This window comes from Crinia signifera, chromosome 3 (assembly GCF_055691185.1).
Source record: "Crinia signifera chromosome 3, ASM5569118v1, whole genome shotgun sequence".
NCBI lineage: Eukaryota > Metazoa > Chordata > Amphibia > Anura > Myobatrachidae > Crinia > Crinia signifera.
In genome coordinates this window covers 341,616,891-341,635,041 of record NC_139219.1, presented here as the reverse complement: position 1 = coordinate 341,635,041, position 18,151 = coordinate 341,616,891, and the positions used below count along the sequence as shown (strand labels likewise).

Here is an 18,151-nt window from a genome sequence, read left to right as displayed (position 1 = left end):
CACGCAGGTTACTGCCGGTATACAGAGAGCACATACAGATTACTGCCGGTATACAGGAGAGCACATACAGATCACACACAGATTACTGCCGGTATACAGAGAGCACATACAGATCACACACAGATTACTGCAGGTATACAGAGAGCACATACAGACCACACACAGGTTACTGCCGTATACAGAGAGCACATACAGAGCACATACAGATCACATACAGATTACTGCCGGTATACAGAGAGCACATACAGAGCACACACAGGTTACTGCTGGTATACAGAGAACACATACAGGTTACTGCAGGTATACAGAGAGCACATACAGAGCACACACAGGTTACTGCTGGTATACAGAGAACACATACAGATTACTGCCGGTATACAGAGAGCACATACAGATTACTGCCGACATACAGATTACTGCCGGTATACAGCGAGCACATACAGGTTACTGCCGGTATACAGAGAGCACATACAGACCACACACAGGTTACTGCCGGTATACAGAGAGCACATACAGACCACACACAGGTTACTGCCGGCATACAGAGAGCACATACAGACCACACACAGATTACTGCCGTTACACAGAGAGCACATACAGACCACACACAGGTTACTGCCGTTACACAGAGAGCACATACAGACCACACACAGGTTACTGCCGGTATACAGAGACCACATACAGACCACACACAGGTTACTGCCGGTATACAGAGAGCACATACAGACCACACACAGGTTACTGCCGGCATACAGAGAGCACATACAGACCACACACAGATTACTGCTGTTACACAGAGAGCACATACAGACCACACACAGGTTACTGCCGGTATACAGAGAGCACATACAGACCACACACAGATTACTGCCGGTATACAGAGAGCACATACAGATCACACACAGGTTACTGCCGGTATACAGAGAGCACATACAGACCACACACAGGTTACTGCCGGTATACAGAGAGCACATACAGATCACACACAGGTTACTGCCGTATACAGAGAGCACATACAGATCACACACAGATTACTGACGGTATACAGAGAGCACATACAGAGCACACACAGGTTACTGCCGTATACAGAGAGCACATACAGAGCACATACAGGTTACTGCCGTATACAGAGAGCACATACAGATCACACACAGATTACTGCCGGTATACAGAGAGCACATACAGAGCACACGCAGGTTACTGCCGGTATACAGAGAGCACATACAGATTACTGCCGGTATACAGGAGAGCACATACAGATCACACACAGATTACTGCCGGTATACAGAGAGCACATACAGATCACACACAGATTACTGCAGGTATACAGAGAGCACATACAGACCACACACAGGTTACTGCCGTATACAGAGAGCACATACAGAGCACATACAGATCACACACAGATTACTGCCGGTATACAGAGAGCACATACAGAGCACACACAGGTTACTGCTGGTATACAGAGAACACATACAGGTTACTGCAGGTATACAGAGAGCACATACAGAGCACACACAGGTTACTGCTGGTATACAGAGAACACATACAGATTACTGCCGGTATACAGAGAGCACATACAGATTACTGCCGACATACAGATTACTGCCGGTATACAGAGAGCACATACAGGTTACTGCCGGTATACAGAGAGCACATACAGACCACACACAGGTTACTGCCGGTATACAGAGAGCACATACAGACCACACACAGGTTACTGCCGGCATACAGAGAGCACATACAGACCACACACAGATTACTGCCGTTACACAGAGAGCACATACAGACCACACACAGGTTACTGCCGTTACACAGAGAGCACATACAGACCACACACAGGTTACTGCCGGTATACAGAGACCACATACAGACCACACACAGGTTACTGCCGGTATACAGAGAGCACATACAGACCACACACAGGTTACTGCCGGCATACAGAGAGCACATACAGACCACACACAGATTACTGCCGTTACACAGAGAGCACATACAGACCACACACAGGTTACTGCCGTTACACAGAGAGCACATACAGACCACACACAGGTTACTGCCGGTATACAGAGAGCACATACAGATCACACACAGATTACTGCCGGTATACAGAGAGCACATACAGATCACACACAGATTACTGCCGGTATACAGAGAGCACATACAGATCACACACACAGATTACTGCCGGTATACAGAGAGCACATACAGACCACACACAGGTTACTGCCGGTATACAGAGAGCACATACAGACCACACAGATTACTGCCCGGTATACAGAGAGCACATACAGACCACACACAGATTACTGACGGTATACAGAGAGCACATACAGACCACACACAGATTACACCCACCTGACTGCGAGGCACGAGGTGACCTCATTACCACATGGCTCAGTGAGTAAGGGCAAGCAGCTCCGTCCATCCCACTTGGTCAGGTAACAGGGGGGAGGCCGACGTTCTCTCTTATACGGAATCTGTACGGTGTAAAGCTGGAGGCTGTTCTTCTGATCTGTCCCCTTCCCAAACCTGAGACACATTATATAAGGATTATGTGACAGTGTACCCTGCGCTCTATCATACAGGGAACATCATGCTATACGAGGCCTCCCCCCCCATCCATGGCGTATGACAGTGTACCCTGCGCTCTTTCATACAGGGAACATCATGCTATACCTAGGCCTCTCCCCCCCATCCATGGCGTATCACAGTGTACCCTGCGCTCTATCATACAGGGAACATCATGCTATACCGAGGCCTCTACCCTACCCCAATCAATGGCGTATGACAGTGTACCCTGCGCTCTATCATACAGGGAACATCATGCTATACCGAGGCCTCTCCCCCCCATCCATGGCATATCACAGTGTACCCTGCGCTCTATCATACAGGGAACATCATGCTATACCGAGGCCTCTCCCCCCCATCCATGGCGTATGACAGTGTACCCTGCGCTCTATCATACAGGGAACATCATGCTATACCGAGGCCTCTCCCCCCCCATCCATGGCGTATGACAGTGTACCCTGCCGCTCTATCATACAGGGAACATCATGCTATACCTAGGCTTCTCCCCCCCCCCATCCATGGCGTATGACAGTGTACCCTGCACTCTATCATACAGGGAACATCATGCTATACCGAGGCCTCTCCCCCCATCCATGGCGTATGACAGTGTACCCTGCGCTCTATCATACAGGGAACATCATGCTATACCGAGGCCTCTCCCCCCCATCCATGGCATATCACAGTGTACCCTGCGCTCTATCATACAGGGAACATCATGCTATACCGAGGCCTCTCCCCCCCATCCATGGCATATCACAGTGTACCCTGCGCTCTATCATACAGGGAACATCATGCTATACCGAGGCCTCTCCCCCCCATCCATGGCGTATGACAGTGTACCCTGCGCTCTATCATACAGGGAACATCATGCTATACCGAGGCCTCTCCCCCCCATCCATGGCGTATGACAGTGTACCCTGCACTCTATCATACAGGGAACATCATGCTATACCGAGGCCTCTCCCCCCCATCCATGGCATATCACAGTGTACCCTGCGCTCTATCATACAGGGAACATCATGCTATACCGAGGCCTCTCCCCCCCATCCATGGCGTATGACAGTGTACCCTGCGCTCTATCATACAGGGAACATCATGCTATACCGAGGCCTCTCCCCCCCATCCATGGCGTATGACAGTGTACCCTGCGCTCTATCATACAGGGAACATCATGGTATACCGAGGCCTCTCCCCCCATCCATGGCGTATGACAGTGTACCCTGCGCTCTATCATACAGGGAACATCATGCTATACCGAGGCCTCCCCCCCCCCCATCCATGGCGTATGACAGTGTACCCTGCGCTCTATCATACAGGGAACATCATGCTATACCGAGGCCTCTCCCCCCCCATCCATGGCGTATGACAGTGTACCCTGCGCTCTATCATACAGGGAACATCATGCTATACCGAGGCCTCTCCCCCCCCCCCATCCATGGCGTATGACAGTGTACCCTGCGCTCTATCATACAGGGAACATCATGCTATACCGAGGCCTCTACCCTACCCCAATCAATGGCGTATGACAGTGTACCCTGCGCTCTATCATACAGGGAACATCATGCTATACCGAGGCCTCTCCCCCCCATCCATGGCGTATGACAGTGTACCCTGCGCTCTATCATACAGGGAACATCATGCTATACCGAGGCCTCTCCCCCCCCATCCATGGCGTATGACAGTGTACCCTGCACTCTATCATACAGGGAACATCATGCTATACCGAGGCCTCTCCCCCCCATCCATGGCATATCACAGTGTACCCTGCGCTCTATCATACAGGGAACATCATGCTATACCGAGGCCTCTCCCCCCCATCCATGGCGTATGACAGTGTACCCTGCGCTCTATCATACAGGGAACATCATGCTATACCGAGGCCTCTCCAGCCCCATCCATGGCGTATGACAGTGTACCCTGCGCTCTATCATACAGGGAACATCATGGTATACCGAGGCCTCTCCCCCCCATCCATGGCGTATGACAGTGTACCCTGCGCTCTATCATACAGGGAACATCATGCTATACCGAGGCCTCCCCCCCCCCATCCATGGCGTATGACAGTGTACCCTGCGCTCTATCATACAGGGAACATCATGCTATACCGAGGCCTCTCCCCCCCCATCCATGGCGTATGACAGTGTACCCTGCGCTCTATCATACAGGGAACATCATGCTATACCGAGGCCTCTCCCCCCCATCCATGGCGTATGACAGTGTACCCTGCGCTCTATCATACAAGGAACATCATGATATACCGAGGCCTCTCCCCCCCCCATCCATGGCGTATGACAGTGTACCCTGCGCTCTATCATACAGGGAACATCATGCTATACCGAGGCCTCTACCCTACCCCAATCCATGGCGTATGACAGTGTACCCTGCGCTCTATCATACAGGGAACATCATGCTATACCGAGGCCTCTCCCCCCCCCATCCATGGCGTATGACAGTGTACCCTGCGCTCTATCATACAGGGAACATCATGCTATACCGAGGCCTCTCCCCCCCCCATCCATGGCGTATGACAGTGTACCCTGCGCTCTATCATACAGGGAACATCATGCTATACCGAGGCCGCTCCCCCCCCCCCATCCATGGCGTATGACAGTGTACCCTGCGCTCTATCATACAGGGCACATCATGCTATACCGAGGCCTTTACCCTACCCCAATCCATGGCGTATGACAGTGTACCCTGCGCTCTATCATACAGGGCACATCATGCTATACCGAGGCCTTTACCCTACCCCAATCCATGGCGTATGACAGTGTACCCTGCGCTCTATCATACAGGGAACATCATGCTATACCGAGGCCTCTCCCCCCCCCCCCATCCATGGCGTATGACAGTGTACCCTGCGCTCTATCATACAGGGAACATCATGCTATACGAGGCCTCTCCCCCCCCCCCCCCCCATCCATGGCGTATGACAGTGTACCCTGCGCTCTATCATACAGGGAACATCATGCTATACCGAGGCCTCTCCCCCCCATCCATGGCGTATCACAGTGTACCCTGCGCTCTATCATATAGGGAACATCATGCTATACCGAGGCCTCTCCCCCCCATCCATGGCGTATGACAGTGTACCCTGCGCTCTATCATACAGGGAACATCATGCTATACCGAGGCCTTCACCCCCCATCCATGGCGTATGACAGTGTACCCTGCGCTCTATCATACAGGGCACATCATGCTATACCGAGGCCTCCCCCCCCCCATCCATGGCGTATCACAGTGTACCCTGCGCTCTATCATATAGGGAACATCATGCTATACCGAGGCCTCTCCCCCCATCCATGGCGTATGACAGTGTACCCTGCGCTCTATCATACAGGGCACATCATGCTATACCGAGGCCTCCCCCCCCCCATCCATGGCGTATCACAGTGTACCCTGCGCTCTATCATATAGGGAACATCATGCTATACCGAGGCCTCTCCCCCCCATCCATGGCGTATGACAGTGTACCCTGCGCTCTATCATACAGGGAACATCATGCTATACCGAGGCCTCTCCCCCCCATCCATGGCGTATGACAGTGTACCCTGCGCTCTATCATACAGGGAACATCATGCTATATCGAGGCCTCTCCCCCCCCCCCCCCATCCATGGCGTATGACAGTGTACCCTGCGCTCTATCATACAGGGAACATCATGCTATACCGAGGCCGCTCCCCCCCATCCATGGCGTATCACAGTGTACCCTGCGCTCTATCATATAGGGAACATCATGCTATACCGAGGCCTCTACCCTACCCCAATCCATGGCGTATGACAGTGTACCCTGCGCTCTATCATACAGGGAACATCATGCTATACCGAGGCCTCTCCCCCCCATCCATGGCGTATGACAGTGTACCCTGCGCTCTATCATACAGGGAACATCATGCTATACCGAGGCCTCTACCCCCCCCCATCCATGGCGTATGACAGTGTACCCTGCGCTCTATCATACAGGGAACATCATGCTATACCGAGGCCTCTACCCTACCCAAATCCATGGTGTATGACAGTGTACCCTGCGCTCTATCATACAGGGAACATCATGCTATACCGAGGCCTCTCCCCCCCCAATCCATGGCGTATGACAGTGTACCCTGCGCTCTATCATATAGGGAACATCATGCTATACCGAGGCCTCTCCCCCCCATCCATGGCGTATGACAGTGTACCCTGCGCTCTATCATACAGGGAACATCATGCTATACCGAGGCCTCTCCCCCCCATCCATGGCGTATGACAGTGTACCCTGCGCTCTATCATACAGGGAACATCATGCTATACCGAGCCCTCTCCCCCCCCATCCATGGCGTATGACAGTGTACCCTGCGCTCTATCATACAGGGAACATCATGCTATACCGAGGCCTCTCCCCCCCATCCATGGCGTATGACAGTGTACCCTGCGCTCTATCATACAGGGAACATCATGCTATACCGAGGCCTCTCCCCCCCCATCCATGGCGTATGACAGTGTACCCTGCGCTCTATCATACAGGGAACATCATGGTATACCGAGGCCTCTCCCCCCATCCATGGCGTATGACAGTGTACCCTGCGCTCTATCATACAGGGAACATCATGCTATACCGAGGCCTCTCCCCCCATCTATGGCGTATGACAGTGTACCCTGCGCTCTATCATACAGGGAACATCATGCTATATCGAGGCCTCTCCCCCCCCCCCCCATCCATGGCGTTTGACAGTGTACCCTGCGCTCTATCATACAGGGAACATCATGCTATACCGAGGCCTCTACCCCCCCATCCATGGCGTATGACAGTGTACCCTGCGCTCTATCATACAGGGAACATCATGCTGTACCGAGGCCTCTCCCCTACCCCCATCTATGGCGTATGACAGTGTACCCTGCGCTCTATCATACAGGGAACATCATGCTATACCGAGGCCGCTCCCCCCCCCCCATCCATGGCGTATGACAGTGTACCCTGCGCTCTATCATACAGGGCACATCATGCTATACAGAGGCCTCTACCCTACCCCAATCCATGGTGTATGACAGTGTACCCTGCGCTCTATCATACAGGGAACATCATGCTGTACCGAGGCCTCTTCCCTACCCCCATCCATGGCGTATGACAGTGTACCCTGCGCTCTATCATACAGGGAACATCATGCTATACCGAGGCCTCTCCCCCCCATCCATGGCGTATGACAGTGTACCCTGCGCTCTATCATACAAGGAACATCATGCTATACCGAGGCCTCTCCCCCCCCCCCCCATCCATGGCGTATGACAGTGTACCCTGCGCTCTATCATACAGGGAACATCATGCTATACCGAGGCCTCTCCTCCCCCATCCATGGCGTATGACAGTGTACCCTGCGCTCTATCATACAGGGCACATCATGCTATACCGAGGCCTCTCCCCCCCCCCCCATCCATGGCGTATGACAGTGTACCCTGCGCTCTATCATACAGGGAACATCATGCTATACCGAGGCCTCTCCCCCCCCCCCCATCCATGGCGTATGACAGTGTACCCTGCGCTCTATCATACAGGGAACATCATGCTATACCGAGGCCGCTCCCCCCATCCATGGCGTATCACAGTGTACCCTGCGCTCTATCATATAGGGAACATCATGCTATACCGAGGCCTCTCCCCCCCATCCATGGCGTATGACAGTGTACCCTGCGCTCTATCATATAGGGAACATCATGCTATACCGAGGCCTCTCCCCCCCATCCATGGTGTATGACAGTGTACCCTGCGCACTATCATACAGGGAACATCATGCTATACCGAGGCCTCTCCCCCCCATCCATGGCGTATGACAGTGTACCCTGCGCTCTATCATACAGGGAACATCATGCTATACCGAGGCCTCTACCCCCCCCCCCATCCATGGCGTATGACAGTGTACCCTGCGCTCTATCATACAGGGAACATCATGCTATACCGAGGCCTCTCCCCCCCATCCATTACGTATGACAGTGTACCCTGCGCACTATCATACTATACCAAGGCCTCCACCTCCCCCCCCATCCATTATGTATGACAGTGTACCCTGCTCTCTATCATACTATACCGAGGCCTCTCCCCCCCCCCCCCCATACATTACGTATGACAGTGTACCCTGCGCTCTATCATACTATACCGAGGCCTCTCCCCCCCCCCCATCCATGAAGTATGACAATGTACCCTGCGCTCTATTATGCTGTACCGAGGCCTCCCCCCCATCCATTACGTATGACAGTGTACCCTGCGCTCTATCATACTATACAGAGGCCTCCGCCCCCCCCCATCCATTACGTATGACAGTGTACCCTGCGCTCTATCATACTATACCGAGGCCTCCGCCCCCCCATCCATTACGTATGACAGTGTACCCTGCGCTCTATCATACTATACCGAGGGCCTCTCCCCCCCCCCCCCCCCATCCATTACGTATGACAGTGTACCCTGCGCTCTATCATACTATACCGAGGCCTCTCTTCTCCAGTCACCTGTATCCCCCATCACCCCTTCTCCCAGGCCCCCCCATCAACCCTTCTCCCAGGCCCCCCCATCACCTGGAACCAATAAATAGAACACATGACTACATATACATTTACAGTTCATGGTGCGTAATGACAATAGACACGTCAGTGCAAGAGATTAACCCGCTCTGTGCCAGGTCCTCCTCTTCCTCCCATGCGGCCTGTGTGACAGTGTTCTCCTCACCTGCACGCTCTGTATCTGTACATTTTATCTGGTATATTTGGCAGATTTTCATTCCAGTGAAGTTCAGACAGCAGCTGATCGGCCTCCCACACGCAGCAGCGGAAATCCTGCCCCACCGTCACCACCTGCGGGACGCAAGGACGCAGTCATCAGTACCCGCCGTCATAAGAACCCGTCTGACACGCGGACAACCTCATTCCCACCCTCAGGACACAAGGACGCCCCCATTCCCACCCACAGGACACACGGAGGACACGCGGGCGCAGTCATCAGCACCCGCAGGACACGTGATCACTTGCATCCCCAAATAGTGACAGTTACCTACTCTCTCATTACAGAAGATGTCACCACCATACATCGTGCCTGTGACCTTTGCCCCGACGGCACCAGAACGCCTCCCGTCTGCGACCTTTGCCCCGACGGCACCAGAACGCCTCCCGTCTGCGACCTTTGCCCCGACGGCACCAGAACGCCTCCCGTCTGCGACCTTTGCCCCGACGGCACCAGAACGCCTCCCGTCTGCGACCTTTGCCCCGACGGCACCAGAACGCCTCCCGTCTGCGACCTTTGCCCCGACGGCACCAGAACGCCTCCCGTCTGCGACCTTTGCCCCGACGGCACCAGAACGCCTCCCGTCTGCGACCTTTGCCCCGACGGCACCAGAACGCCTCCCGTCTGCGACCTTTGCCCCGACGGCACCAGAACGCCTCCCGTCTGCGACCTTTGCCCCGACGGCACCAGAACGCCTCCCGTCTGCGACCTTTGCCCCGACGGCACCAGAACGCCTCCCGTCTCTGACCTTTGCCCCGACGGCACCAGAACGCCTCCCGTCTGCGACCTTTGCCCTGACGGCACCAGAACGCCTCCCGTCTGCGACCTTTGCCCTGACGGCACCAGAACGCCTCCCGTCTGCGACCTTTGCCCTGACGGCACCAGAACGCCTCCCGTCTCTGACCTTTGCCCTGACTGCACCAGAACGCCTCCCGTCTCTGACCTTTGCCCTGACGGCACCAGAACGCCTCCCGTCTCTGACCTTTGCCCTGACGGCACCAGAACGCCTCCCGTCTGCGACCTTTGCCCTGACGGCACCAGAACGCCTCCCGTCTGCGACCTTTGCCCTGACGGCACCAGAACGCCTCCCGTCTGCGACCTTTGCCCTGAAGGCACCAGAACGCCTCCCGTCTGTGACCTTTCCCTTACTCCCCTCCCCGATCATGGACACCAGGACTTACCTTATTCCCTGGACTGACAGCAATATCTTCTATTTCTCCTTCATGGGCTTAAAATCATACAGCTTCTTCATCCCCGGAACCTGGGAAATCCAAACACAGATATAGGGGTGTCACAGGACAGCGGGGGGACGGGTGACAGTGTTACCCCTTATCTGTAGTACAGGGGAATACAGCAGGTATAGGGGTGTCACAGGACAGCGGGGGGAGGGGAGACAGCGTTACCCCTTATCTGTAGGACAGCAGGTATAGGGGTATCACAGGACAGTGGGGGACGGGTGACAGCGTTACCCCTTATCTGTAGTACAGGGGAATACAGCAGGTATAGGGGTGTCACAGGACAGCGGGGGACAGGTGACAGCGTTACCCCTTATCTGTAGTACAGGGGAATACAGCAGGTATAGGGGTGTCACAGGACAGCGGGGGACAGGTGACAGCGTTACCCCTTATCTGTAGGACAGGGGAATACAGCAGGTATAGGGGTGTCACAGGAAAGCAGGGGATGTGTGACAGTGTTACCCCTTATCTGTAGGACAGGGGAATACAGCAGGTATAGGGGTGTCACAGGATAGCGGGGGATGGGTGACAGTGTTACCCCTTATCTGTAGGACAGGGGAATACAACAGGTATAGGGGTGTCACAGGACAGCGGGGGATGGGTGACAGTGTTACCCCTTATCTGTAGTACAGGGGAATACAGCAGGTATAGGGGTGTCACAGGACAGCAGGGGGACGGGTGACAGTGTTACCCCTTATCTGTAGGACAGGGGAATACAGCAGGTATAGGGGTGTCACAGGACAGCGGGGGGACAGGTGACAGTGTTACCCCTTATCTGTAGTACTGGGGAATACAGCAGGTATAGGGGTGTCACAGGACAGCGGGGGACGGGTGACAGCGTTACCCCTTATCTGTAGTACAGGGGAATACAGCAGGTATAGGGGTGTCAGAGGACAGCGGGGGGACGGGTGGCAGCGTTACCCTTATCTGTAATACAGCAGGTATAGGGGTGTCACAGGACAGCGGGGGGACGGGGTGATAGCGTTACCCCTTATCTGTAGGACAGGGAATACAGCAGGTATAGGGGTGTCACAGGACAGCGGGGGATGGGTGACAGCGTTACCCCTTATCTGTAGTACAGGGGAATACAGCAGGTATTGGGGTGTCACAGGACAGCGGGGACGGGTGACAGTGTTACCCCTTATCTGTAGGACAGGGGAATACAGAAGGTATAGGGGTGTCACAGTACAGCGGGGGATGGGTGACAGCGTTACCCCTTATCTGTAGGACAGGGGAATACAGCAGGTATAGGGGTGTCACAGGACAGCGGGGGACGGGGGACAATGTTACCCCTTATCTGTAAAACAGGGGAATACAGCAGGTATAGGGGTGTCACAGGACAGCGGGGGACGGGTGACAGTGTTACCCCTTATCTGTAGGACAGGGGAATACAGCAGGTATAGGGGTGTCACAGGACAGTGGGGGACGGGTGACAGCGTTACCCCTTATCTGTAGGACAGGGGAATACAGCAGGTATAGGGGTGTCACAGGACAGCGGGGGGACAGGTGACAGTGTTACCCCTTATCTGTAGTACAGGGGAATACAGCAGGTATAGGGGTGTCACAGGACAGCGGGGGGACGGGTGACAGTGTTACCCCTTATCTGTAGTACAGGGGAATACAGCAGGTATAGGGGTGTCACAGGACAGCGGGGGCACGGGTGACAGCATTACCCCTTATCTGTAGGACAGGGGAATACAGCAGGTATAGGGGTGTCACAGGACAGCGGGGGACGGGTGACAGTGTTACCCCTTATCTGTAGTACAGGGGAATACAGCAGGTATAGGGGTGTCACAGGATAGCGGGGGGACGGGTGACAGTGTTACCCCTTATCTGTAGTACAGGGGAATACAGCAGGTATAGGGGTGTCACAGGACAGCGGGGGGACGGGTGACAGTGTTACCCCTTATCTGTAGTACAGGGGAATACAGCAGGTATAGGGGTGTCACAGGACAGCGGGGGCACGGGTGACAGCATTACCCCTTATCTGTAGGACAGGGGAATACAGCAGGTATAGGGGTGTCACAGGACAGCGGGGGACAGGTGACAGTGTTACCCCTTATCTGTAGTACAGGGGAATACAGCAGGTATAGGGGTGTCACAGGATAGCGGGGGGACGGGTGACAGTGTTACCCCTTATCTGTAGTACAGGGGAATACAGCAGGTATAGGGGTGTCACAGGACAGCGGGGGGACGGGTGACAGTGTTACCCCTTATCTGTAGGACAGGGGAATACAGCAGGTATAGGGGTGTCACAGTACAGTGGGGGACGGGTGACAGCGTTACCCCTTATCTGTAGTACAGGGGAATACAGCAGGTATAGGGGTGTCACAGGACAGTGTGGTACAGGTGACAGTGTTACCCGTTATCTGTAGGACAGGGGAATACAGCAGGTATAGGGGTGTCACAGGACAACGGGGGGACGGGTGACTGCATTACCCCTTATCTGTAGTACAGGGAATACAGCAGGTATAGGGGTGTCACAGGACAGTGGGGGACGGGTGACAGTGTTACCCCTTATCTGTAGGACAGGGAAATACAGCAGGTATAGGGGTGTCGCAGGACAGTGGGGGGACGGGTGACAGCGTTACCCCTTATCTGTAGGACAGGGGAATACAGCAGGTATAGGGGTGTCACAGGACAGTGTGGTACAGGTGACAGTGTTACCCGTTATCTGTAGGACAGGGGAATACAGCAGGTATAGGGGTGTCACAGGACAGCAGGGGGACGGGTGACAGCGTTACCCCTTATCTGTAGTACAGGGGAATACAGCAGGTATAGGGGTGTCACAGGACAGCGGGGGGACGGGTGACAGTGTTACCCCTTATCTGTAGGACAGGGGAATACAGCAGGTATAGGGGTGTCACAGGACAGCGGGGGGACGGGTGACAATGTTACCCCTTATCTGTAGGACAGGGGAATACAGCAGGTATAGGGGTGTCACAGGACAGCAGGGGGACAGGTGACAGCGTTACCCCTTATCTGTAGGACAGGGGAATACAGCAGGTATAGGGGTGTCACAGGACAGCGGGGGGACAGGTGACAGTGTTACCCCTTATCTGTAGGACAGGGAAATACAGCAGGTATAGGGGTGTCACAGGACAGCGGGGGGGACGGGTGACAGTGTTACCCGTTATCTGTAGTACTGGGGAATACAGAAGTTATAGGGGTGTCACAGGACAGCGGGGGATGGGTGACAGTGTTACCCCTTATCTGTAGTACAGGGGAATACAGCAGGTATAGGGGTGTCACAGGACAGCGGGGGATGGGTGACAGTGTTACCCCTTATCTGTAGTACAGGGGAATACAGCAGGTATAGGGGTGTCACATGACAGCGGGGGACAGGGAGAGCGTTACCCCTTATCTGTAGTACAGGGGAATACAGCAGGTATAGGGGTGTCACAGGACAGCGGGGTACAGGTGACAGTGTTACCCCTTATCTGTAGGACAAGGGAATACAGCAGGTATAGGGGTGTCACACGACAGCGGGGGATGGGTGACAGTGTTACCCCTTATCTGTAGTACAGGGGAATACAGCAGGTATAGGGGTGTCACAGGACAGCAGGGGGACAGGTGACAGTGTTACCCCTTATCTGTAGTACAGGGGAATACAGCAGGTATAGGGGTGTCACAGGACAGCGGGGGACAGGGACAGCGTTACCCCTTATCTGTAGTACAGGGGAATACAGCAGGTATAGGGGTGTCACAGGACAGCGGGGGGGCAGGTGACAGTGTTACCCCTTATCTGTAGTACATGGGAATACAGCAGGTATAGGGGTGTCACGGGACAGCGGGGGGACAGGTGACAGTGTTACCCCTTATCTGTAGTACAGGGGAATACAGCAGGTATAGGGGTGTCACGGGACAGCGGGGGGACAGGTGACAGTGTTACCCCTTATCTGTAGGACAGGGGAATACAGCAGGTATAGGGGTGTCACAGGACAGCGGGGGACAGGTGACAGCGTTACCCCTTATCTGTAGTACTGGGGAATACAGCAGGTATAGGGGTGTCACAGGACAGCGGGGGGAAAGGAGACAGCGTTACCCATTATCTGTAGGACAGGGGAATACAGCAGGTATAGGGGTGTCACAGGACAGCGGGGGGATGGGTGACAGTGTTACCCCTTATCTGTAGGACAGGTGAATACAGCAGGTATAGGGGTGTCACAGGACAGCGGGGGGACGGGTGACAATGTTACCCCTTATCTGTAGGACAGGGGAATACAGCAGGTATAGGGGTGTCACAGGACAGCGGGGGGACGGGTGACAGCGTTACCCCTTATCTGTAGGACAGGGGAATACAGCAGGTATAGGGGTGTCACAGGACAGCGGGGGGACAGATGACAGTGTTACCCCTTATCTGTAGGACAGGGAAATACAGCAGGTATAGGGGTGTCACAGGACAGCGGGGGGGACGGGTGACAGTGTTACCCCTTATCTGTAGTACAGGGGAATACAGCAGGTATAGGGGTGTCACAGGACAGCGGGGGGAGGGGAGACAGTGTTACCCGTTATCTGTAGTACTGGGGAATACAGAAGTTATAGGGGTGTCACAGGACAGCGGGGGATGGGTGACAGTGTTACCCCTTATCTGTAGTACAGGGGAATACAGCAGGTATAGGGGTGTCACAGGACAGCGGCGGATGGGTGACAGTGTTACCCCTTATCTGTAGTACAGGGGAATACAGCAGGTATAGGGGTGTCACAGGACAGCGGGGGACAGGGACAGCGTTACCCCTTATCTGTAGTACAGGGGAATACAGCAGGTATAGGGGTGTCACAGGACAGCGGGGGGACAGGTGACAGTGTTACCCCTTATCTGTAGTACATGGGAATACAGCAGGTATAGGGGTGTCACGGGACAGCGGGGGGACAGGTGACAGTGTTACCCCTTATCTGTAGTACAGGGGAATACAGCAGGTATAGGGGTGTCACAGGACAGCGGGGGGACAGGTGACAGTGTTACCCCTTATCTGTAGTACAGGGGAATACAGCAGGTATAGGGGTGTCACAGGACAGCGGGGGGACGGGAGACAGTGTTACCCCTTATCTGTAGTACAGGGGAATACAGCAGGTATAGGGGTGTCACAGGACAGCGGGGGGATGGGTGACAATGCTACCCCTTATCTGTAGGACAGGGGAATACAGCAGGTATAGGGGTGTCACAGGACAGCGGGGGACGGGTGACAGCGTTACCCCTTATCTGTAGTACAGGGGAATACAGCAGGTATAGGGGTGTCACAGGATAGCGGGGGACAGGTGACAGTGTTACCCGTTATCTGTAGGACAGGGGAATACAGCAGGTATAGGGGTGTCACAGGACAGCGGGGGAAAGGTAACAGTGTTACCCCTTATCTGTAGCACAGGGGAATACAGCAGGTATAGGGGTGTCACAGGACAGCGGGGGACGGGTAACAGCGTTACCCCTTATCTGTAGTACATGGGAATACAGCAGGTATAGGGGTGTCACAGGACAGTGGGGGGAGGGGAGACAGCATTACCCCTCATCTGTAGTACTAGGGAATACAGCAGGTATAGGGGTGTCACAGGACAGTGGGGGGAGGGGAGACAGCGTTACCCCTTATCTGTAGGACAGGGGAATACAGCAGGTATAGGGGTATCACAGGACAGCGGGGGACAGGTGACAGTGTTACCTCTTATCTGTAGGACAGGGGAATACAGCAGGTATAGGGGTGTCACAGGACAGCGGGGGGGACGGGTGACAGTGTTACCCGTTATCTGTAGTACAGGGGAATACAGCAGGTATAGGGGTGTCACAGGATAGCGGGGGACAGGTGACAGTGTTACCCCTTATCTGTAGGACAGGGGAATACAGCAGGTATAGGGGTGTCACAGGACAGTGGGGGACGGGTGACAGTGTTACCCCTTATCTGTAGTACAGGGGAATACAGCAGGTATAGGGGTGTCACAGGACAGCGGGGGACGGGTAACAGCGTTACCCCTTATCTGTAGTACAGGAGAATACAGCAGGTATAGGGGTGTCACAGGACAGTGGGGGGAGGGGAGACAGCGTTACCCCTCATCTGTAGTACTGGGGAATACAGCAGGTATAGGGGTGTCACAGGACAGCGGGGGGACGGGTGACAGTGTTACCCCTTATCTGTAGTACAGGGGAATACAGCAGGTATAGGGGTGTCACAGGACAGCGGGGGGAGGGGAGACAGCGTTACCCCTTATCTGTAGGACAGGGGAATACAGCAGGTATAGGGGTGTCACAGGACAGCGGGGGACGGGTGACAGCGTTACCCCTTATCTGTAGTACAGGGGAATACAGCAGGTATAGGGGTGTCACAGGATAGCGGGGGACAGGTGACAGTGTTACCCGTTATCTGTAGGACAGGGGAATACAGCAGGAATAGGGGTGTCACAGGACAGCGGGGGAAGGGTAAAAGCGTTACCCCTTATCTGTAGCACAGGGGAATACAGCAGGTATAGGGGTGTCACAGGACAGCGGGGGACGGGTAACAGCGTTACCCCTTATCTGTAGTACAGGGGAATATAGCAGGTATAGGGGTGTCACAGGACAGTGGGGGGAGGGGAGACAGCGTTACCCCTCATCTGTAGTACTAGGGAATACAGCAGGTATAGGGGTGTCACAGGACAGTGGGGGGAGGGGAGACAGCGTTACCCCTTATCTGTAGGACAGGGGAATACAGCAGGTATAGGGGTATCACAGGACAGCGGGGGGACAGGTGACAGTGTTACCCCTTATCTGTAGGACAGGGGAATACAGCAGGTATAGGGGTGTCACAGGACAGCGGGGGGACAGGTGACAGTGTTACCCCTTATCTGTAGTACAGGGGAATACAGCAGGTATAGGGGTGTCACAGGACAGCGGGGGACGGGTGACAGCGTTACCCCTTATCTGTAGGACAGGGGAATACAGCAGGTATAGGGGTGTCACAGGACAGCGGGGGGACAGGTGAAAGCATTACCCCTTATCTGTAGGACAGGGGAATACAGCAGGTATAGGGGTGTCACAGGACAGCGGGGGACAGGTGACAGTGTTACCTCTTATCTGTAGGACAGGGGAATACAGAAGGTATAGGGGTGTCACAGGACAGTGGGGGGACGGGTGACAGCGTTACCCCTTATCTGTAGGACAGGGGAATACAGCAGGTATAGGGGTGTCACAGGACAGCGGGGGGACGGGTGACAGCGTTACCCCTTATCTGTAGTACAGGGGAATACAGCAGGTATAGGGGTGTCACAGGACAGTGGGGGGACGGGTGACAGTGTTACCCCTTATCTGTAGGACAGGGGAATACAGCAGGTATAGGGGTGTCACAGGACAGCGGGGGACGGGTGACAGTGTTACCCCTTATCTGTAGGACAGGGGAATACAGCAGGTATAGGGGTGTCACAGGACAGTGGGGGGACGGGTGACAGCGTTACCCCTTATCTGTAGGACAGGGGAATACAGCAGGTATAGGGGTGTCACAGGACAGCGGGGGACGGGTAACAGCGTTACCCCTTATCTGTAGTACAGGGGAATACAGCAGGTATAGGGATGTCACAGGATAGCAGGGGATGGGTGACAGTGTTACCTCTTATCTGTAGTACAGGGGAATACAGCAGG

At 54.6% G+C, this 18,151-nt stretch overlaps 1 protein-coding gene across 1 annotated transcript in view; it reads right to left on the bottom strand.

Annotated features, from left to right (window-relative positions):
• The window catches only part of PREB (prolactin regulatory element binding), an 85,981-nt gene that overhangs the window by 48,367 nt on the left and 19,463 nt on the right, over window positions 1-18,151 (bottom strand). The window contains 4 exon segments of the mRNA XM_083178990.1: window positions 2,359-2,532; window positions 9,266-9,390; window positions 10,498-10,544; window positions 10,547-10,577. Of these exon segments, the coding sequence (XP_083035116.1) occupies window positions 2,359-2,532; window positions 9,266-9,390; window positions 10,498-10,544; window positions 10,547-10,577 (377 nt within the window).